Consider the following 23418-nt stretch of genomic DNA (forward strand, 5'->3'; position numbering starts at 1 on the left):
TAAGTTATCATTATTAGGCTTTTAATAAAACTAAACAGCCATATGTTTTAAATCTGATTTTTGCAAAGTTGCTACTCTTAAGCGCACCATATAGTTTTACACGATTTACATCTTGATTTGTTCGGAATTGTTGAACTGAATTATTACCACATGCAGAAATTATAACATGAAACCAAAATAGAGACAATTCCGGTATTTTACACACGAGAGAATTCCTCTCAAAAAGACCTACACATTTATTACCCCGTGGCATCTTATTTCCTTAAAAACATCAGCAGAATATCAGCAACAAAATGCAGAATATAACACAGGTTTCAATCAGTCTACAGGTATTACAAAAAGACCGTCAATTAGGCAATATTTGATGGTGGTGCACATTCCTTTAGTTTTAAACTAGAAAGGGTTCGAATGGAAACGTATGTGGTCTTATTTCTATGGAAAGAAAATTCATAATTAGTTTGAAAGCTGAAAAGGTCTTTTTACTCAAAGGAATATTGTCTCCTCTTCCTGCCCTACCACTTTCATATATATTCATAGAGAGACGACTGTTAAAGATATTTAATAAAGACATTACTGAACCTTGTAAGTTAAGCGTTCTGAGACACTACCCTGTGTGGAGGGTGCTATATAAGTGCAAGTCGTTGTTCTTTTTTTCACTTATCAATTGGACTCTTGTCTTTCATCAATTGTTCTCTTTACAGACCACATCACTTTATTGTATTTTTGTCTTCATTTTCATAAAGATTTGCCTCTTTCCTGAATTTATTGGGATGCATTCCAGGTGGTAACTCAACGATTTCCAAATTCTTGTTGGGCAGAGCTGGCATAAAAAGTGTGAAGAGAGAATTACTAGTTGAAAACAAAAATTGCTGCAGGTTCAGGTTCATTAAATATCTAGTTGCTCCTTACACAGCTATGATCCATATATATTACAGTCTCAGTCACTCCATGAGATATTTATAAATAAGTCAGGGCTGATAATGACACAGCAAACACAGTTTTAGCCCCACTACTATAATTCAGCTAACTGTAATTACTCATTTGTTAACATACAATGTTTTGGGAACAAATATAGGTCTTTTGAAACCCTACAAATCTTTGCACAAAAGCTTTTCCTTGCCAAAGAGGAGGAAACTTTCACAGATTACTTTACAAGCAATGGGATTGAAACAGGATAATAGTGATATCAACTGAACCATCAAAAGAGCTTTTGCATGCTTCGTCTGACAGGATTCTCTTAACCTTGTGCAATAAGCATGCAATAAAAAGCAAAAAGGCCTCTCATTGTGTCTTTCAAAGATAAGACAATGGATATCTGTGTTACTAGAAGTAATGCTTTAATACAAAGTTAAAGCAGATGAGGGACAAATCTGACCTGGTGAATATGTCCAGCACAGTTCTGAGGTGGAACCAAATCAGATGCTGTATATGGCAATGCAGCATTTGTAATGCATTCTCCTTCACTGAATTCTTGCATATTTGTAAAAAAAGATTCACCTTTGTTTTGATACACATCTCTTATTGATTACCACTAAAGGTATCAAAAATCTTTTTTCTTCCTTTCATCCCAGACATCTCTTCCACATTCTTACGCCAGTCGGTGACTTCAACTGACTTGTAATCCTTCGAATAGAATGAAACATACATCAAGGCAACATTGGTAACTAGCTGAAATACGAACATACAGTGATAATTGATTATATGGGGTAAGTGGAATCTTCATCCTTTTTGTTTTGGATGGGCCAAAGCCAACACTGGGAAAATGGAACAACAACAAGATAGAACCATCAACAAACCATCAACCCTCAAAATAGAACCATATAATCAATGTTTATAGCACAGAAGGAGGCAATTTGGTCCATCATGCCACCACTGGCTCTCAGAAAGTGCTATCTGTTTAGTCCTATAACTTTCCCTATTCCCTATACTACAGATGAGGGAGTATGGGGTGCATGCACAGTAAAAGCAAAAGAACGTTACTAAACAGAATGATCTTTCATAGATACACCACAGGAACAATTATTAATAATTAATTTGACACTACATAGAACATTATTGGTGCAGTACTAGTTTTTTTTGTTTTGGTGTAGAATACAAGTTTAGATAGATATTCTGAGTTTCTCAGCTTGTAAGGAATGGAGAGAAGATCAATATTGGAATATTCTGAAATTTGGCATTTCAGAATGCATACGTCCAAACTCTCACACCATTTCTGGAAGATTAACACAAGTGTAGTGTTCGGAGAACAACATTGCCTACCTTTTCATCTTCCTTTCTCACTGATTTCAGGTTGGATCTCAGATCCATGGAAGTTTTGCATGTGTTTTCTGCTAGAGCACCTAACATTTCATCAGCCGACACTCTGACTCTTCGCAGAGAGGGACGTTTAAACTTGCCTTTAAGTTCACAGATCGTCTGCGTTAAAGCGTCAATCTAAATAGAACAAAACATATTGTCATTTTTATCCTTCAATCTAATCATAGAATCATAGAGTCTTACAGCAGAGAAGGAGGGCATTCGGCTCATCGTGCCTGTGCCAGCTCTTTAAAAGAGCCCTTCAACTTGTCCCACTCCCCGCTCTTTGCCCATAACCTTGCAATTTTTTTTTCTGCTTCCCCTCTGGTTCTTTTGCCAAACCTTTGGTTATTTGCAGTTTGAGAGTTTGCCTTTGATTAGATGGTTTCAGTACAATTACCTCAGAATCATTCTTGGTCACTTTACTTTGAATGTCATAGCGCTCCGATTCAGTATTATCAATCTTCTCCTGGAAAGTTTTGCAAAGGCCCTGGAAAATTTAAATAAGTATCAGTCTGACATATTAGTTTGGTTTCTTCTTTGTCCCTTTATCCTTTCGAGTTGCAAACAACAACAACAATTTGCATCTATATAGCACCCCTCACACAGGGTAGCAACCCAGAGCTCTTGACAGTGGTGCAACGCAACACTGAGCTGGGGGGGAGATGACCGTAGGCATGGTTGAAGAGGAAAGTCTTCAGGTCTTAAAGATGGGGATGGATGGGGCAAGGCGGAGGGATTGATGGAGTTCTAGAGTTTCAGGACATAGAAGCTGTAATCGCAGCCACAGATGGTTGGAACAGAGGTCACAAGCAGGAGGCTGGATGGAGCCAGTCGAATTAATATTTTAGCAAAATATTCATTGCTTCTTTTTTATCTCTACCTGGTTAAAGCGTGAAAAGAGTCTTTTCTTAAATGAAAAAAAATCAAGTTTACAATTGTAACCTTTAAATTTTAATGATTCACACATAACAACAATTCACCTGGAGTTCTTCTGTAGAAAGCTTTGTCATGCTTAGCCCTGGAACATTCTGTTCAATGGTTTTATTTTTCTCATTTTCCCTGTCCAGTTTTTCCTTGGCCAGAGCCTTGCTTGCGTATGCAAGCAGTGCAGTCTGCAAATGAAACGTAATTTTGTATTAGCTAAAAAGTTGACTGTTAGTTCAGACTAAATCATGAATTGGGAATTTTGTTCAACAAAAGATTAACGTTTCTTAAAAATAACTGTGAAGAAGCCCAAGGCATTATTAATAATTTACCAGTCTGTAACGGCTCATTAATGAGAGTTGAAAGTGTACACATCTCTTCAACACTGCAAGCCAAGACTAGCTATACTGGATAACTAGTACTGTCTGCCTGTCCAGGTGGACATTAAAGATCCCATGGCAATAAGTGCAAAGAAAAGGGAGTTTCTAGAAAATCAATTGGTCATTCACTTCTAGACTGTTTGTGGGACACTGCTTTGTGCAAATTGGCTGCTGAATTTCACCCATAAAATGCACAGTCAATCCACTTAACAATATATTCTGTGAAGCTCTTTGAGACATCTCAATGTGTGAAGGCACTATATCAAATGCAAGGATTATTATTATTATCGTGAGTCAACTAAATGCACAATCACTACACTTAACAGCAAATTCTGTGAAAGGTGAAATATCAAATATCAAATCACTGCTTTTCATATTTGTCAACTCAAGGATAGCTTTTTCTAATTGCTCTTCTCACTAGCCTCTCTCGCTCATTACTCTTTTGAAGTAGTCATTCAGTTTCAACAGATTCAGTAGATAATTACTGCACAATTATCATCTGTTTCTAAGTTCTTACCTTCATTCTGATTTTCTGTGCAATAGTGACCTTTTTTTTCTGTGAAAATTAAACAAAAGGTAGAATCAAGATTTTCACTTAGCCTTTTTATAATCACACAGTGGAAAAATATTAATTATAGATATTTCAACTAGATATGATGATAACTACAGAGTCTGTATGCTATGATGTGTGTTGTAGGACTTCTAAGCAATTTAAAAAATAGATTCATTGCTTCTTTTAAAAAAATAATAAATGGACATATAAAACTCATTTGATACACAAAAAAAACCTGAAATGCTGTTATAAAAATCTTTATGCAACCATACATCTGAATTGCATTATGTTTAGTCAGCAATGCTTCACCTTAATAACATAAACATGTCAATTTATTCACAAGATGATTTACTTGAACTTGAAGCAGCCATTGGATAGGATTCCACAAGCGAGCCATTGAAAGAAGGTTAAAACTCATGGGGTGAACGGCAAGTCACTTAGTTCGATTGAAGGGGTTCAATTTCCAATTATTTCTTTAACAAATCTCTTGATTATAAATTCCAGCAATACAGTACATAATGGAGATTTGGAAATGCTGCTCCAACTTGATATATTTTCGTAGTGAGATTCAGTGTGAGATGCATAATGTCCTTCCAGTTACCGAAAGGAATTGCCTTTAGCATTTCTTAATCAAGGCTCAAAAATACCAGAGCATTGACCAGGACCAGCGGTGTAGGAAAAGGAAGCAAAGTTGATGATAACTGGGAAACCTTTGTACTTGAGCGCCAGCGAGGGAGAGAAACAGAAACTAGTGAAGGTCTTTGAGGATCTATACTGGACCTGCTGCTTATATTATTCAAAAATGATTTAGAAGTGAGCCCATTGTTATATTGGGAAGCAAAATGCGGCTTCATAACAGATTTGATAGTTATCAAATGTGTTATCAGGTCTATTATGAAGCATTGCACTGGTCCACCTACTCCTAAGGATTGGCTGAGGATGGGAATGTCTCCTCCCCTCCTGACATCACCCAACAGTTGGCTCAGAAGTCGGGGTAAAGGAGCTAACCATATCTGGGGCCCGCTCTGACCTCAAAGCCCTAAACCACGTCTTACCTGGTTTATTAGTTAATCTGCCCCTGGGTTCCAGGGTGTTCTACTTTATTTGGTTCAGGTAAACTGTGGACATTTCAGTTCTCAGTGTTCCTTCATAATACACGCTTCATTTACCTCTACAAATGTTATGGGTTACTCTGCAACTAGCCCATACTATACCTGACCTAGGAGTGCTCGATACTGACATTGTGTGCAAATAAGGAAAAAGTTAACATTTTCCAGCACTGACCGGTCTTACCTTGATGAGCACAAATACTTTACCAATGAATTGAATAAAAGACAAGCTTTAATTGTTGTGAGTTAAATATGAGAATGGAAGGCATCATTTAAAAACTGAATTTTCAGATCACTTTCAAGTATTTTGACTGAATAATTGGGAACGTCTGGGCAGTTTTCCAAGCAATAGATATTGTGTGGAAGATAATTGAAAATAAATACTGACCCGTCCAGTGCTGCACAGTAGGGGAAAGAAAAAGAATATTGAATATTAATTAATGTGTTTCTCAGGTTACATTTCAAAATAATAATTTGTAGATAGAATTTGGAAAATAAATTTTATATCAGTACTTACTTTCCGGAAGACATTCTGATTGTTTAATTTCCCTCTGCAGAATAACAAAGCAGTGATAATTTCACAATACATATTTTCATTATTGTTTATTTCTGCAAGGACAGAACAGCCGTGAAATGAAGATAAATTAGATAAAGCTGATAACCCTTTCATGGCTGTACCAACAACTTTCCCCATTTCCAAGCTCAGAAGAACTACTTCACTGATATAGCAATGCTCAGAGTTAAACGTATTGGTGATGTGCTTTTGCAAAGCAACATTTTGACTTGGGTGTGGCTGAAATATATATCATCCCTGGAAAAACAACAGACTTACATAAATGGTCATATTGACAAACTCCTTTTTGTCCATTTGGTGGCATATTTTCCTCGTGTGGATATACGTGCTCTATCCAAATTGAATTGAAAGTCTAAACAAGTGGGCTAACACTTTTCAAGGTTAAGCACTTTTGGAGACTTGAAGAGCATCCGATAAGAGGTTTCAATGAGGTTGGAAAGCACTAATTAAGAAATGTTACGAAAAGAGGAAAACATTGGAAAGGTGTTTGAATATGTTAATCAAAGAGATTGATAATTCTTTTCACTGTGCTTATTCAGATTTGTACTGAAAGATAATGCTCATTGTGCATTATGATGTATCATTGAATACATAAGGACTATAGTGTCCTTTCAGATACCCTTTCTCACCACTATGGTAAAAGACAGGTAATATAGTTAACTCTAATTGTAAAGGATTTTATTGTACCTCAAACTCTTTCCAAGGGCACGTATATCCACACGAGGAAAATATGCCACCAAATAGAGAAAAAAAATTATAATTACTATGTAATATTCTTATATAGAAAAGTAAGGGTTGGAAATTAGTAGAAACTTTTTTCACACATAAGATTATGAGACTATTGAATGCTTTGCCCTGAGTGACTATTAACAACATTTAAAAGGGAATTGGATAAGAATAATTGAACATTTGAAGAAGATTAATATGATGGGTGGAGAACAAAATGAGGGATTATGATTGTTATCTCTTGCAAAGGCGTTGCCACCGTCAAAGTCTTATTGTTCTGACTGGCCTCCTGTGTTGTATTTCCATGATTGAATAGTTCTTATATAAGTACTTTGTTGACTCAGGTGTAGCACTTCATGAACAACGTTCATTGATGTCATTGCAGTATGCAATTTCATGTCCCCAAAATGGCACCATTTCCATTCTTTTCCATCAGTCTACACAACTGGCAACAATATCTGTAATTGTTGGTATTGAACGTTGTTTTGTTGTTTTTCTCACGTCACCAAACCCCAGAATTATACAAAACTTTTAGCAATTTGTTACTTATCCCGAAACAATTTCAGATTTCCAAAATTAGCTCACGGCTTCCGTTAGCAACACAACTTGCACTTATATAGCACCCTCCACGCAGGGTAGCGGTTCAGAGCGCTTAACAGTGACAGAGCAGACTCCGAGCCGGGGGGGTGTGGGGGGGGGAGATGGCTGTAAGCACAGTCGAACAGGAACGTCTTCAGGTGGGACTTGAAAAAGGGAAGGGGGCAAAGCGGAGGGATTGAGGGAAAGTTTTCCAGAGTTTTGGGGCGTAGTGACTGAATGCTTGACCTCCGATGGTGGGGCAGAGGGTGCGAGGGACGAGCAGGAGGCCGGTGCCAGTCGAGCGGAGGTGCCGGTTGGTGGATTGGGGAGGGAGGAGGGAGGAGAGGTGGGGAAGTGCCAGGGAGTGAAGGGATTTGAACATGAGAGTGAGGAACTTGAAGTCGATCCATTCGGTGATGGGGAGCCAGTGGAGCCTGGGCCAGAACTGGTGAGATGTGGGTACGGAGTTTGGTCCGGTTAAGTTAAGAGAGGAAAATAGAGCTCTGTATGTTGACAGCAGAGTTTTGGTCGCCTTGGATCAGAAGGATTAATGGTTATTCTGCTTTGCTATGTGTATGCATTGTGCTTGTGTTGAAATAAATCACTTTCTTGAGGTCTGACATTTTTGATGTGTGCTTCGTAAGGTCATCATAATTGCCACTCTATTTCGGGATCAGATGACAGGAGACAATTGGTGTTACCATCTGCTGGCTCTACCCTTCCCAACAGAAGGCTATTACTTTATTACTTCATTCCAGCTCATTAGAATGTTTTGAGCTGTTAAAATCTTTAAACATCTTATTAATGGGAAAGTAATACACGATATCATGCACAGGGAAAATAATAATAATACTGCATTATGCATTACATTGTGGAGTCCTGTAGCTCAGTGGTTGAGCACTCGGTTTGCAAGCGAGAGACCTGAGTTCAATTCCAGGCAGAGGGCGAAACCTTGGGCAAGTTTCCTTACTCCACACAGAGCCTAATAATAATCCCTCCAAAACCAAAAACAATAATAAATTGGTCATTTTCAATCTATGACTGTTTGTGGGACATTGCTGTGCGCAATTGGCTGCCGCGTTCGCCCACAAATATACAGTCAATTCACTTTACAGTGTGTTCTGTGAAGTGCTTTGGGACGTCCTCCCGACGTGAAAAGCGCTATATCAAATGCAAGGATTATTATTATTATTATTATTGTGCGTTTTAAGAGAATTCATTTCTATAACGGGTTAAGTTAGTACTATGTTCCGAACAAATTTCAGATATAACTCAATGTGCGAAATGTATACAATGCTTTACAAAGCTCAGTAAACCAATAAAATCCTTAACTGCTTTATGTGTTAAAGTAACAAAAACGTGATCATGTTTTAACATTGAAAGTTGGGTTTGAAGAAAATTTGAGAAATATCAACAAAGCGTTTAGAAAATGATGAATTTGGCCATTAATTTACACTCTCCTTCACAGAAGTGGTTCTTACCTGCTCTTTGTTGTGAAGACAAATGCAGGTTCTAATGTCGTCGGAGAAGAAGAACAAGTTGTGTATTTATTGTTTCCTGGTGTCCTCTCATCTGACTATGAGTGGCCAGCTAAAATAGTACCACAACTATGACATTGCTATGTCCTGACATTATTTCATCACACTATGGTCCACTGACCTGCACATTCGTGCTATCATTTCTCTCCACATTCCTTTTATAGCTTCATTGGCCACTGGCATACAATTACAATACATCATGGAATAATTTCAGTGCAGCTTTAAAACGTTAAAGACCTAAAGTAGTCACCACGTCCCATACATACTGATAAGATAATTATTTATCAACCTGCAAAGGTACTATTGTTACTACTCTCAAGGTACTACTCTCATATTGTTCACATATTAAAAAGGTTTGCGTTATATCCTGGATGTCAGCTATTACATATTGTGGTTGGAACCCCCAATGAAATGGGAAGATCTTTTCGTGGATATAAATTTACTGCTAGTAATTTTTTTTTAAACATTATTGCTGTGATTATTGCTGTGTTCAAATTGGCTGCAGGATTTGCCTAAAAATATACACTGTCACTACAATTTATTGTACATCTTCCGAAGCACTTCGAGAACATCCATCGAACACGAAAGGCTATATCAAATGTAAGATTATTGTTAATATTGTGGAATTAATTAAGGATGACTGATGTGGCAAATGACCTAGCATTTGATGTAGCTCTGCTGATGTTTACACTCAGTACCAGAAGAGAAGAATAAAAGCTATAATTCCTAGCGTTGACTTACCTTAACTTGATAAGTGCAAAAGGAAAATAGAATCGTACATTAATAAATAAATAATTTACATATTAATTAAGTCAGGAATCTCACATTTACTGGATCCCACTATAGTAAATTTATCAATAAAAATAAGCTGGTTTTATTTCACCCACAAAATATTCAATCAATTCGCTTCATAGTATATTCTGTGAAGCGCTTTGAGTTGTCTCAATGATGTGATAAGGCGCTATTTCAAAAGTAAGGATTATTATTATCGAGATTATTATTATTATGCGGAATGACTTAACTGAAAGTTTAAATACAACAACAACTTGCACTTATATCGCACCCTCCGCACAGGGTAGAGTCTCAGAGTCTCAGAACAGTGGCATAGCCTGACTCCAAGCTGTGGGGTGGGGTGAGGAGGTGGCTGTAAGCACGGTCGAAGAGGAAGGTTTTCAGGCGGGACTTGAAAAAGGGGAGAGAGGGGGCAAGGCAGAGGGGTTGAGGGAGAGTGAATTTTGCTAAATGTAGCAAGATGCTAAAAACGATATAAAAAAGAATTAAATCAAACACCTTCACCAACTTTATAACGGCATTATTTGCAAGACTTTGCAGATCTGCTAAAAAATGAGATGATACGTTGGATTTTTTTTTCTGGTGCAATTGTTATGCCTTTTTATTTGAAATAATTCTCCTGTTACTAGAAAAATGAAGCAAATGGTCGCTAAGCAGATTACCAATATGAATCACAGGCAAATCTTACAGTAAGATGACTAACATTAGGATTTGAGCTCTGCAGGGTTAAAGACATGTTTATAATTCCTAGTCGTATTGAAGAACCTTGGCTTTGCAATGCATGGCGTGTAATAATCACATCTATCCCAGAGATATACTGTTTACCTCCTCCCCAAGGAGAATATTTGACATTAAACATCATACTTATTTTGACCTTGAAAGGCTGAAGGACTGAATGGACTAACAGGTATTTCTAAGCCAAGGACTCAGCTCTAAAATGCTGGAGAGAAAGAAAAAAAACAAGGGAAAGGGGGAAGGGCTCGAAATATCAACAATTACTTGAATTTATTCAGTGCTCTTCACACAGGATAGGGTGTCAGAGTGCTCCACATTTTTAACACAATACAGGCGATTTGTGCGGTAAATGTGGAGAAGTTCTCCAAACAGAAATAGAAGGGAAAATACTAAGGGACTCCCCGTTATAAGAAACTTCCAAAATAAATGATTCATCTTTCAGAATTGTTGACTTATGTGATAGACTGACAGCTGCATGGAGTCAGTTGAAGCATTCAGAACGAAACAGATTCCTCTTTGAGCAAAGAAAAGAGAGCCATAGGCTTTGTGCTAAAGCAGAAAGGAGATAAACGGTGGTTTAGCTGTGCCTTGTAGATGGCTTAAGAAAAACCACGTAAGAAGACTGACCTGTTCTTAGGACATTTTTCTTCCTCAAATCTCAACAGTGGAAACTGACCTTATAAGCGAAGAGAATCTGCAAAGGTGTTGAAGTGAACAATGAGTTGGTCTGCATAAATTTTTCCTTTGGCGTTTAATACAAAAGCAACAGGTGTTAATCTCAAGCGTTATGTCTAGCCAGAACCATAGGCTCTGCGTGCCTTGCTGACACAATCATCTGCATGTGTTAGACCTTTCCGCTCTTGCAATGACTTTCAATGTCCTTTCTCTGCGTGTTTATATTTGGAGAAAATAGTTGTATTCTAAAATATACCAATGATAACAGCTGCGCACATTTCAAAACAAAGATTAACACCTCCTTAAAAGATAGATCTTATTCCAGTGAATATTTTTCTATCCCAACTCAGCACAATGCACGTTCTGATTTATATGTTTGGTTAATTAATAAATGCAATAAACACTCACTTGGTAGCACTCTTGCTTTCAGGACAGCAGATTGTGTGTGTATAAGGCCATGTCAGGATTGTGAGCTTATATTGTAGATGACCAGTACTGGGGGAGTATTGCATTGTTGGAGGTAAATGAGATATTAAACCAAACTTCTGTCTACTTTTTCGGAGAGACATTAAAGATCCCACAAAACTGTTTGAAAAGAGTTTCTCCCAGTGTCCTTGCCAGCAACCCTCGAGATGAATTGGTCTTTCACCTCATGGTGACTCTCACAACTCAGGTAAGTTAGGTCAAAATACTCTAACCATTAAACCCACACCAGCTATTCGCCCAGAATCCCTTTTTGTACTTCCTGGTCTTCTTTCATTGGTTTCCAGTCAATTGTCTGTTTCCTCTTCAAGTGTTATCCAACAATGTATTGTAGGTTTGTTACAATTGGGAAATAGAAATACTGTAAATTGATGCAGGATAACATGAATATCAAATGGAATGAGGAAAGGGCAGGTATTCAATGGATAGATCTTTCCAAGAGTAAGGATAAACAGGATGTTCTGAATACCCTCCTGTGCTTTCCCACTCTTGAATTGTAAGGAGGAGTAAGGAGACACATTTATATATATTTTTTAAAAGGTTAAAGAACTATGGGCAGGATTAGGATGGCCAATGTAACGATCTGAGGAATGTATTGAGGCGAGAATCAGCTATTGAGTTAAGAACACTACTACTCACTACTGATTCTGTTTGGAGGTTTTAATTCTTCTGTAAATCCAACACGACCAACAAAGTTGAATGAAACGTATGTGCTCATATGATTTTATAAGGACGTGATTTCAGATTGTAATGAAAGTTGAAATAAGCAAGTGGTGGAAATGTCAGAATGAGTCAGCTCCTGAATTAGTAAGAAAATATCATAGAACAGTGTAAGTGAAGTTCAGCTTACCAGAGTAGTAATGATCACTGATTAATGTACAGTTATCTCCCCTCGACCTGGCTCGGAGTCAGGCTCCACCACTGTTAAGCGTTCTGAGACACTATCCTGCATGGAGGATGCTATATAAGTGCAAGTTGTTGTTGTTGGTGACAAAGATTGATACATCATTTAAATATAAATATGCACTGACATTTCCTGTATATGGTAAATCTTGAGGCTATGTGTTAGTCAAATGAAAACAATCACTCAGTAAAGTCCTCGATTTTACCTTGCCCTATCCTTTGTAAAATGAGAAAATCAAATTATCTGCAGAAAATGGTGGTTTCTTTATAATAATAATAATCCTCTATTTGATATAGCGCTTTTCACGTCGGGAGGACGTCCCAAAGCGCTTCACAGAACACACTGTAAAGTGAATTGACTGTATATTTGTGGGCGAACGCAGCAGCCAATTGCGCACAGCAATGTCCCACAAACAGTCGTAGATTGAAAATGACCAATTTATTATTGTTTTGTTTTGGAGGGATTATTATTAGGCTCTGTGTGGAGTAAGGAAACTTGCCCAAGGTTTCGCCCTCTGCCTGAAATTGAACTCACGTCTCTTGCTTGCAAAGTGAGTGCTCTAACGAGCTACAGGACTTTGCTACTTATCCAACACTAAAAACATTACTTTAAGCAGAAATTAGATAGATACTTGACAACGAGGAATATTGAATAGTATGGCGAGTGAGGAAGACAGTGGAGTTAAATTACTACAGTGCAGAAAAATATCAGCGTAGACTGCTTCTGTGCTGTTATATTCCCTGATGTTAGGGTATTGATTCATTAAAGTTTTCAGCAGAGGACTAGCAGGATAACAGCGACCAGACTGGAGATGTGGGGAATACATGGATAGTCCAGCGATTTTTTCTTGATTATCATTGAGAATTTGGGAATATAGGGTTAGAACGTTTTCTCAGGAGACTAAGTGGTTCAGCAGTGCCCACGACAAGGTAAATTTTACATGTTTGCAGAAAAAGACTGATTGTCTGAATAATCTTTTGTGCTTCTTATGCTATATATCTAATTGTCGTCAAGTCCTGCATCTGCCCCATTGGGTTGTTACATACTGTGAAGTCGCCCACAAATTATACAGTGAATTCACTTTACAGCATATCCTGTGAAGCACTTTGAGACTTCTCGAAGACCTGATAAGGCACTATATATCAAATACGAGAATTATTATTATTATTAATTGAATGGAACGTCAAAGAATGCACAACACAGTTCCCATTTTATACAGCCAGGAACAGAAGCATATTTGCTTTTTTTATTTACAATTCCAAGTCAATTGTTTTACATTGAACATCACAGTTTCGGCACAGTTCCCTCCCTCAATGAATAAAGTGTGTGATCTCCGTGTCAGCATTGCATTGGGTTTCCTGTCAATGGAAAATAATCCAGCCTCTGGTTGAAGTTTAGTCATTTGAAATTTATCAATTACAAATATGCCCCGATGTATGACATGGGGGAAGAGGGAGTACGGAGATGGCCATAGGTACAGTCGAAGAAATACGATTTTTAGGCAGCTTTTGAAGATAGGTGGAGAGAGGGAGTAACAGAGAGGGAATTCCAGAGGGTGTTGATATAGTTGCTTAAGGTTTGGCCACTAATAGTGGGGCAGATCGGATGGGAGACACGAAGCAGGTGCAGGTTTGTTGAGCGGAGTGGACGAATAGAAAAGTGAGCCTGTAGAACATCACAGAGGTAGGGAGGTGCAAGGACACAAAGGGATTTGTAAGCGAGGGTGAGGTTTGAAGGCAATCTATGTCTAGGTCTCAATGCTCCAAGACTTTGTCCTTCATGAAGGGTGCTAAGTAAACTCAAGTTGTTGTTATGCATTATATGATTCCAATGTCCTCAGTGCAATCTTATTACTCTCTCTAAATAAATATTTCCTTCACGACCTGGAATTTGTGCTCTCGTCCTGTTGAAAGTATTGCTCGAGGTATACTTGACCATCTTTAGTATTTCATGTACCTCTATAGGATATCTATCACTGAGGCTAGCTTATCTTTTGTTCATCCCTCTACAATTGAGGATCATCCTCATTGCTCTCTTCCATGCTGGATCTAAGAAATGATAAAATATATCTTTGTGGCCCCTTAAATTGCAGCCACCTGGATTGTATGCAATACCCGAGGCATATTATGGTTAGAGCAGTGTACATCTGAGCATTTGTACTTTGTATATGCCTTTAACTGTCTGGATAATGCACTCCTTACTACCAAGAATATATTGTATTTGTAGAACTTGGATAAACCCATTTAACGTATACCTACTAGAAAAAAAATCCGTGTTGACCAGAATCTCGTAGTCTTTATCATTTAGAAATTCTGCCTTGTAATAAACAGATGTAAGATGATGATGGAAATAGATGTGTTCGCCTGGCTCAGTGGTAGTACTCTCACGTCTCAATGGGTATTACAGGAAATTGCTGTGCACAAATTGGCTGCCACATTCAGCCCCAAAATACACAGTCAATCCACTTTACAATATGTCCTGTGAAGCGCTTTGAGACATCTCAACAAGGTAATACGGCCCTATATCAAATGCAAGGATTATTATTAAGTAACCAGCCAGCACTTAGCAGGAGGCTACCTGAACTCCTTCAAGAGCATGAGGGCATTCCTATATCCTTACATGAAATGAACACCCTTCATATTTCATCGAAGAAAATAGAAGTCTGATAATAAAAGGCAAGAGTCAGATACGTACTTTTATTGCTGATTCAATAGCAAGCCAGTAGTCACTTTAAACAGCAAAATATATCTTTGTAAATATTTAATTGCTAAGTATAATCACAGGAAATTTACAAAGTCTATTTTAAAGGCAAATGTCAGGAGGGCTGGTGCTTGTTTGTAAATGTTTAATCCTTGTCTATTAAAAATGTTGTACTGCTGGAAGGAAAGCAACCTGCACACACCTTCATATGATGAAATATCCCATACACACAGCTGGTTGGTTATCTGCAGAGAAAAACAAATAAAAAAAAACACACAAGCAATATTTTCAGTTCACAATGAAATGCCGTCCATAACAGTGATATAGTTAGTGTCCAACAACACTCACTGAGGTGCAGCAGCATCAAACATCTTCTTCCTGCCTTCCATCCCTGACATGGCTTCCACATTCTTACGCCAGTCGCTCACTTCTGCATTACGCTCCTAGAAAGAGGTAACACAAAGCAAAATTTTGAAGTGAAAGCTCTCAAGCCTTGTAAAGTTTTCTTTTAAATTTTATTTTTCAGAAGTGTAGTTATTTGGTCCAATAAATAAAGTGGTAGTTAACTGAACGTATCTCTTTAAAAATAATAACAACAATAATAATCCCTTCAAAAATAAAGAAATAAAAATTGAAATCTGGTCACTCAATCCACGACTGTTTGTGGGACACTGCTGTGCGCAATTCGCTGCCGCGTTTCGCCCATAAAATATACAGTCAATTCACCTTACAGTATATTCTGTGAAGCGCTTTGAGACGTCTTAAAGACACGATAAGGCGTATCAAATGCAAGACTTATTATTATTATTATTAAAGTCTGGTGCACTTCAGAAAAATCTTTAACGCCCACCTGAACAGGCAGGGAGATTTCGATGTAATGTTTCACCTGAAGGATATATATAGGAAAAATAGTTATTATTACCTTTTCTGATTCATCCTTTTTGACTGACTTCAGGTTGGCTCTCAGATCCATGGATACTTTGTGCTTGGATCCCAGCAAAGCCCGCAGCATGGCATCAGCAGAAACACGGACCCTACGCAAATTAGGACGTTTAAACTTCCCTCTAAGATCAAGGATTTTCAGAGACAGGTCCTGAATCTGTGGGCAGAATAGTGTTACGTCAGGAATTAAAGGTGCTGCCTTTACAGCATTGGCATACCAATATAATAAGAGGCAAAAAAAAGTGGGTCAGACTTGTCGGGTACCTCGTAATTATTCTTGCCAACTTTGAACTCAATGTCGTACCTTTCCTCATCAACCATATCTATTTTCTTGTGAAGATCTATGCACATTTTCTGCAATAAAAAAAGTTACATGCTTGTCAGCAACAACAACGTGTGTCCATGTAGCACTTTAAATGGTTTGGAATGGTGGGGATATGGTGCAAACTCAAGCAAGATGTGAAATGGAGTGAATAGAAGAGAGGTGATCAAAGGGCAATTGAGTGTTATATTGTTATATTTATGTTTAGAACATGGGTAAGGCTCTTCCATGTCTCAGTGAATCTATCCACTGAATACTTTCATCATTCAGACCGGGAGATGCCAAGTTTAACCTTCCATTTGAGTGAATCATTCTTACACTATGTGGAAGGAGGTACTGTATATTACAATTAGCCTCAGTGCCTTAGGTCAGGGAGTGACTAATCAACTCTGTGTTCTTGCTTTTGATGTGTGAAATTCTGTGTAGTCCTAACCTGAAACACCTTTACTAGGGTAAGGATAAGGCAAAGAAAAATGAGGCTACAACCTTGAAATATAGGGTCTTGAAAGAAAAAAAGAGAAAGAAACAAAATGTCCAAAAAAGATAGAAAGAAACAAAAACAATAACTTGCATTTACTTTGTGCCCTTCATGTAGATCAAAGTCTCAGAGGGTTTTACAGAGACAGTGATATGGACTAAGCTGTGGGGATGGGGGAATAGGGAGGTGATGATAGACACTGTTCCAAAATTCAGTGCAACTTCAAGAACATTTTATATTAATATGAGCACTAAAATAGCTTCACAACAAGGGAAGAGAGGACTTACCATTGTTAAAACGAGCCAGGGTTTTAACTGAAATGTTTATTTTATGACAGTTCGTAAAATGTAATCATATTCTTCTGATATTAAAGCAAAGTCATGATTCAACAACAACAAATTACATTTGTGTAGCTAAGTGGAAGGACCGGACAGACCAGTAGATGCTTTGAACTTTTATAAATACGCTATGAAATACAGTCGAATAATATCTCACTTGTAAGTCAGTCAGAGAAAGGCCAGAGAAGTTAAGAGGCACCATACGCTCTGTAAGGAATTTCTCCTTCTCTTCCTTTCGATCTGTTATTTCTTTTTCGAGGTCATCTTTAGCTCTGCTCAACATTAAAATCTGCAAAAAAAAAAAAAATTTGCAACAAAACAAATGCAAATCGTGAAAACGTTAAGTTTTGGGAGAGGAGAAAAAAAACACCTTCGGGGTAATTAATAAGCCAAGACATAAAACATTTGCCTGACCTTAAGGTGAAGCTTGCGTGACGCTGAGATCTTAGATTTTCTCTGGCGTGATAAAGAAAAAACAAAGAAAAACAGGATTATTTCAGTGCTATTAACCTTGACATTATATCCAAATGAACAACAGAATCCTAATTCTAATCAAGATATAACATAGGGTAACTGAACATTATTGAACTTAAGCTCAGAGTACTCCCCACCTGCAATTGGAGCCCAGAGTGTGAGTTGGGGTAACTGCTGGAGTCTAACCAGCTATAACCGCATAGCTTGCCATTGATATCGGCAAGCTTTCCCGCTGCTTGACCAGCTAGGACCACCCTATCCTGCCCTACCCATTAAGGAAGGTTGAATACCTTTTGATTGAGTTCATTCATATTGTTTGGCTTCAGTGGTGGAGCCCGTGACATGGGAGGTGCTGGTCGAGGTGGTTCTGGTTCAGGTTCGGGCTCAGGCTCTTCCACCTCCTCAACCTCTTCAGTCTCTTCAATAGTTTCTTCAACAGCATCCTGGTCATACTGCCACAATATTAATGGTTTCATTATTACAATCGTTATATCTGAGGAATACCTGATGTGACACGTAGAGGGTTCGCCTCGCAAGTGAGAGGACCCGGGTTTGATTCCCAGGCAGGGCTGGGCTGAAACCTTAGGCAAGTTTTCTTACTCCACACGCCTCTAATTTACCGAGCAGTAACTGGGAACCTGGTTTTAGTCGATTGGAGGATCGCTTTTCCAGGGGTAATAAACCCTTCAAAAAAACAAATAAATAAAATAATAATAATAATTTGGTCACTCAATTCATGACTGTTTGTGGGACACTGCTGCGCGCAATTGGCTACTGCGTTTCACCCACAAAATATGCAGTCAATTCACTTTATACTAAATTTTTTTGAAGCGCTTTGCGACGTCTTGAATATATACCATGCTATATCAAATGCAAGGATTATTATTATTATAACGGTTATACGTTTCTGTCGAAATCTGGGGAAATCAAAACCAACAAGATATGGCTCACTTTTGGAACACATGCGACTGCTATGAAAACACAACTCCAGGTGTATTTAAAAGACTTACCTCTTCACTGAAATAGAGAGAGAGAAAAAGAGAGAAAAGCATTACTATTCAGAAATGATATTCAGTATACATTTACAATTTAAGCTTAATTGTCCCATTATACGATACCCGTCCTGGCTCTTTGAAAGAGCCACCCATTTAGTCTTATTTTCCATTGGACAGCTTTATGTATGAGTTGAATTTTTAAGTGAAGTGAATGCATTTCTTAAGCTTACATTACTTACTTTGTAATCAATGACATATGTGCGTTGTATGCTGTTTAAAAATCCATGATGCAGATTTTTTTATGGGTGTTATTTAGATAGATCTTCAGAGGACACAAAGATCTGTAGTGACTGCAGATGAGTTTATAAATCTTACAGAAAACTAACAGGTGAAAAATGGAACATTCAATATCACTGGTGATATTATCACATCAACAACAACCACCACCACGAATTGCATTTATATAGCGCCTTTCACGTCGGGAGAACGTCCCAAGGTGCTGGACAGTCAAGGGTTTGCACCCTGGCTGGGAAAATGAATAACTAGGAGCAAGACTGTGGAAGGCTCTACGAGTGAGTGCAAGGATCTTAAACGCGGATGGGCAAATACTTTTTGGAATGATTAATGCCACTCTGTTGTGTGCCTGGCAAACAAATAACCAAAAGGTTTTATGAAGTTTCAGTGAAAGAAGGAGGCAGGCCAGGTGTTACAGTGAAATAACTAAACCTTTATCTACAGACAGAGTTATAGTCTTTGAGACAAATCTAGTTTCAAAGTTAAAAAGAAACTTACCTTTCAGACATTTTAGGACTGTGATATTCAACCTGGAAAAAAACATATAGTTGTTTTGTCCCCCAATATTTAGGTAATAGTCTGATATGGTGAAGGTGTAAACTCAGGTTATATGACGCAGTGCGAGAGTATCTCCTCATACCAGAGATCTAATGCTTTGAAGGGAACCCAGAAATGTTTATTAACAACCAGCTACATTAAAACTTTGTTGGCAAGGGAAAGGGACTCTGTGATGGTGTTTACCCCCAAAATACAGTTAAGCCACTTTGCAATATATCCTGTGAAACTCTTGGAGGAGATATCTTGACAACATGATAAGGCACTATATCAAATGCAAGGATGATAAATATTATTACTACTATAGTAAAACTCCTACAAGTGGATACTTAAGTTCTAGTCAAAACAAAATAACCGGTAGATTTATTGTTTGGTCAGTGAGGCAATGAAAACATTTACTATCAGGATTGGATAGTGCGATCTAATTTGTTGGTTGAGCAAACAAATGTAAATTGTATGTGCAGAGTTAATTACAAGATCCCCTTAACTGTAATTAACCAAGAAAAACAATTACAGATTGCATTGGTTGCTAATTACATAATTAAAGGCACCCCTAATTCCCTCTGTAGCTATGTGTATACTATTCACAAGTTAGGCCCTATATCTCTGAAATGTAAGTACCCCTATTCGAAACCAGGCCCACAAGGAAAATATGAAGATATGAAACTTGTGAAAGTCGATATTGAAACAATATTAGTAACTGCACATCTGGCTTTCAAACATGATCTGTCACTTAACACCGGTACATTTTAGCATTAATATTTTCTACATCTACATTTACTCTGAAATGGAGAACTCCTCTGGAAACATTTAATAGTTCTATTGTAATTCGGGGACTTTTTTTTGGTCGGCCGAGTGTCTGACACGTGTGGAAACCCAACACAGTGTTCAAGAGTATCCAAACCCGACTGAGATTTCTACATATGTATGCCAACCTACACATGGAAAATTCTCTGTGTCTGGAATGGAACGTACACTCCCTCCCTGGAGGGATAAATTTGGTTTACGTAATTCCAGGAAGCATTAACGCAGATTGGGAAGAGCCACGGCTTGGGGGTCCCAGAATGTGCTTTGGGGATACTGTTGAGAGCTTAATCAGCTAAAAATGTTGGTTACTATTCAGTACATTTTAGGCCGTTTTCTGACTGGTTCTAAAACTACATTATAATAGCGCAGACTCTTTGACCTAAATATTCAGATCTCCCTTTGGATTACAAAATGTGTATTCAATTCCAATAATGCAAAACTTATATGGCACTTTGAACAGCAGTGTGAGCAAATGACTTTTTTTTTTCTGTCTGCAAGGACTGTGGTTCCCTACATTGGATGAAGTGGAAACAGACATTTTCTCCCAAAAGGAGTTACAAGGTGTTGCTGTAGACAACCGGGGTTCATTTTCCTTTATCTGAAATTCCAAGCAGTTAGTTGCATATTGACTACAGTTATCCCACTTCCAGTGTAGTGTAATCATATTCTTTGGCATTTGGCGTCTTCTCACATTAAGATGTTTCAACGTGCTTATAGGTTTCTTCAATGTGCTTTTTTCCGCCACAAAAAACTATCTGTGCTCCTAAAATGCTAAGTTTGGCAAAAAAATCCATCATACATTTGCACAATTAATTATTTATGACACATGCACACTAAACAATGAGGCAATATTAATGTTATTCTCTGAATCACCATTCTCATATTAATACTTTATCACATACATTAAGTGTGTGTTTTTTCCCTGAACACCATTCTTTCTGGCTGTCCATGTGATAGACTCATTAAATACTAATAATTCAGAGAGATCCAAGTTATTTACAAAACTCCAATAGTGGGTTTGTTGGGCAGTTCCACTTCATCATTTCTTCTAACATGAATACCTTTCATTACACGTACCCATTATTATCTACACAATTTTCAAACTGATGTTGTTACTCAAATGCGAGCAGCTCGACAATTTTTAATATGCCAGTTAACATTGTAAAATTAAGCGTTGTACAGTCCCAAAGTAGATTCAAAGACTATAATTCTGCAGACTATAATTCCCTTTCATAATAAATCCTCGAATCATTCTTACCTTCCTTATGAGAATCAAACTACTCGCTTTGTTGGACAATAGATCTGGTAGTGAATGGAGTGCATGCATGTATTTATTATAAAACACAAAAGGGTACTATTCCCTGACTGGATAATAAATTTAGCAGTGACAGTTGTCAATGCATTGTTTATTTTTAGCAGTCATTCAGCATCTGACACACGATCTATGTGTTAGACTCAGGAATCATGGTCACCTTCATGCTGTTGTTCTAATATCTTTGTTTGGAGAGAAAAAAGTTACATGTTTTTATTGAGAAGAACTTTGAACCTGCAACAATGAACCAAATTGAATGACTATTCAAAGAAAAACATTTAAATGACTCAATGCAACCATTTTTTAATTTAATTCCCCCCCCCAAAAAAAAGATATAAAGAATGAATGTTTACTATTAGGCACAATATTAAGATTTTTTTGTGCAAATGTTAAATATTCCATTCAATTGAAGAAAACCATTCCGATCTCAAATGAATACATAACATCTTTTTATCAACTTGTTTTTAAATCTTCCAACCAGCGGTTGAAATTGTTTTTCTTTTAACCTGTAGCAATATTTGAGAAAATATCAACACCATTGCATTGCGTTACTCTATTTTGCTACAGCTCTGTTCTAATACTGAGGGAAATTAGTGCGATTTCATTTTTATTCTGGTAATAATTGACACATTTTCTGCGTTAATGGTATTCTCCAATCATTTTGGAAGCAAAGTAATGAAATTAAAATAGAACTAGATTTCAGCACTGCATGTTTCACTTGGCTGCAGACAATATGACTTTAATTACCAGACCAAAACAGGGCTGCAGAGATACACCGTGGCATCTCATAAACAATGAAACATTGCTATAAAGTCAATGCACTTGAGTTCACTTTGAAACATGCTTTCGCTGTCCAGAAAATATGATAAGAATTACCTGAGCTGTGATTGTGATACTGCCAGAGTGCTCAAGGAATAAAAATACATTTTTTGAAGTCAATAACTTTCCCCCAAACTAAATTTACATTTTCATACAAAGGCTTATACGCGTTTTGTGAAAAGTTTGTTCTTCAAATGCTAATGTTTCCTTCATTCTCGTTGCATGTTAAAACAAGCCAAATATTTTGCATTAACTTAGAATTTGTGCAGAGCCATGAATAGCAGGAAGCCTGTTGCACTGTACGTTTCAATATGGAAAGATACCCCATTGGTTGGTTACTAAAATTCTGAATAGGACAGAAGCTATATTAACTCTTCCAAATTTTTCCTACAAACTTACCCTTTAAACGTCATTAAACCTTCTAGGATCTGTCACTAACGTAAAAGAATAGTAGACCCAGGCATCTTGTTATCACAATAGGGAACCTGAGCTCTGAACCACCTCCCATATGGTTCTACTAATTATTTATGCAGTAAATCTGTCTTCCTCTTATCCATTTTAGCATGAGTGCCGAGACACTTAATTCAATGGAAAGGAGGGTTTGCACGCATTTTAATCTCTGCCAATTCCATGTAGCAATGCTATCGTGCTTCTTTGGAAAACAGGAAGGGATAGAACCACGCTCAAAACCAAATGAATTCACTGAAGCTTACATTTATAAAACAAAGGAAAAAAACAATGAAAGCATTCTTTGAAATGACAGTATTGTCGGGAAACTATGAACTACTGTAACTACTCTGAACGTGACCTTTGCCTGGCTTCTCAAAGTTATTCAATTTGTGGCTATTATATTCTCAGTGAGGGCTGGGCACATTCCACCATGTCGTCATTGTTACTAACTTTAAAAATCTGCCATTCCAAAGCTAAATCGAGTCCGCTGTTCTTTGAACCGTGGGCATTTTGCCCAAATGAATGAAGACGTGCTACATATTTCTATCAGTCCAGTTTTTAAGCTCTTAAACATTGTCAAGACTGGTTAATCAAGTGTCTTACACATGAAATTACAGATACACTACACTGCTAATGTGAGTTCAAAATGTCTGTATTTACTT

The 23418-nt window shown here is 37.6% G+C and overlaps 2 protein-coding genes across 2 annotated transcripts; both read right to left on the reverse strand.

The window, feature by feature from the left end:
* Positions 1–8791, reverse strand: LOC103185560 (troponin I, slow skeletal muscle). Its single transcript, XM_007904154.2, has 9 exons — positions 8625–8791; positions 5782–5815; positions 5653–5662; positions 4120–4158; positions 3279–3410; positions 2696–2785; positions 2260–2433; positions 1498–1623; positions 1–820 (listed from the first exon to the last, which is right to left on the reverse strand). Exons 2-8 carry the CDS (start codon positions 5793–5795, stop codon positions 1519–1521), a joined length of 564 nt encoding a protein of 187 aa, XP_007902345.1. The 5' UTR covers positions 5796–5815; positions 8625–8791; the 3' UTR covers positions 1–820; positions 1498–1518.
* Positions 8792–14952: 6161 nt separating this feature from the next.
* LOC103185561 (troponin I, slow skeletal muscle) lies at positions 14953–21517 on the reverse strand. Its single transcript, XM_007904155.2, has 10 exons — positions 21434–21517; positions 19312–19343; positions 18535–18541; positions 17815–17976; positions 17465–17506; positions 17208–17339; positions 16177–16266; positions 15893–16069; positions 15319–15413; positions 14953–15215 (listed from the first exon to the last, which is right to left on the reverse strand). The coding sequence occupies exons 1-10, from the start codon at positions 21500–21502 to the stop codon at positions 15212–15214; spliced, it is 810 nt and encodes a 269-aa protein (XP_007902346.1). The 5' UTR covers positions 21503–21517; the 3' UTR covers positions 14953–15211.
* Positions 21518–23418: the final 1901 nt, after the last annotated feature.

Source organism: Callorhinchus milii, unplaced genomic scaffold (assembly GCF_018977255.1).
Source record: "Callorhinchus milii isolate IMCB2004 unplaced genomic scaffold, IMCB_Cmil_1.0 Scaffold5, whole genome shotgun sequence".
NCBI classification, from domain to species: Eukaryota; Metazoa; Chordata; class Chondrichthyes; order Chimaeriformes; family Callorhinchidae; genus Callorhinchus; species Callorhinchus milii.

Bases quoted from the DNA above. Each gene is read 5' to 3' on its own strand.
- LOC103185560 (XM_007904154.2), bottom strand. The intron at 3,411-4,119 runs GTAAGAACTTAG...TTTCATTTGCAG, and splicing joins CACAGAAAATCAGAATGAAG to ACTGCACTGCTTGCATACGC. The intron at 2,434-2,695 runs GTAATTGTACTG...TGTTCTATTTAG, and splicing joins TGACCAAGAATGATTCTGAG to ATTGACGCTTTAACGCAGAC.
- LOC103185561 (XM_007904155.2), bottom strand. From the start codon at position 21,502: ATGCATGCACTCCATTCACTACCAGATCTATTGTCCAACAAAGCGAGT. The intron at 16,267-17,207 runs GTGAGATATTAT...TTTTTATTGCAG, and splicing joins TTTCTCTGACTGACTTACAA to AAAATGTGCATAGATCTTCA. The intron at 15,414-15,892 runs GTAATAATAACT...ACCTCTTTCTAG, and splicing joins AAAAGGATGAATCAGAAAAG to GAGCGTAATGCAGAAGTGAG.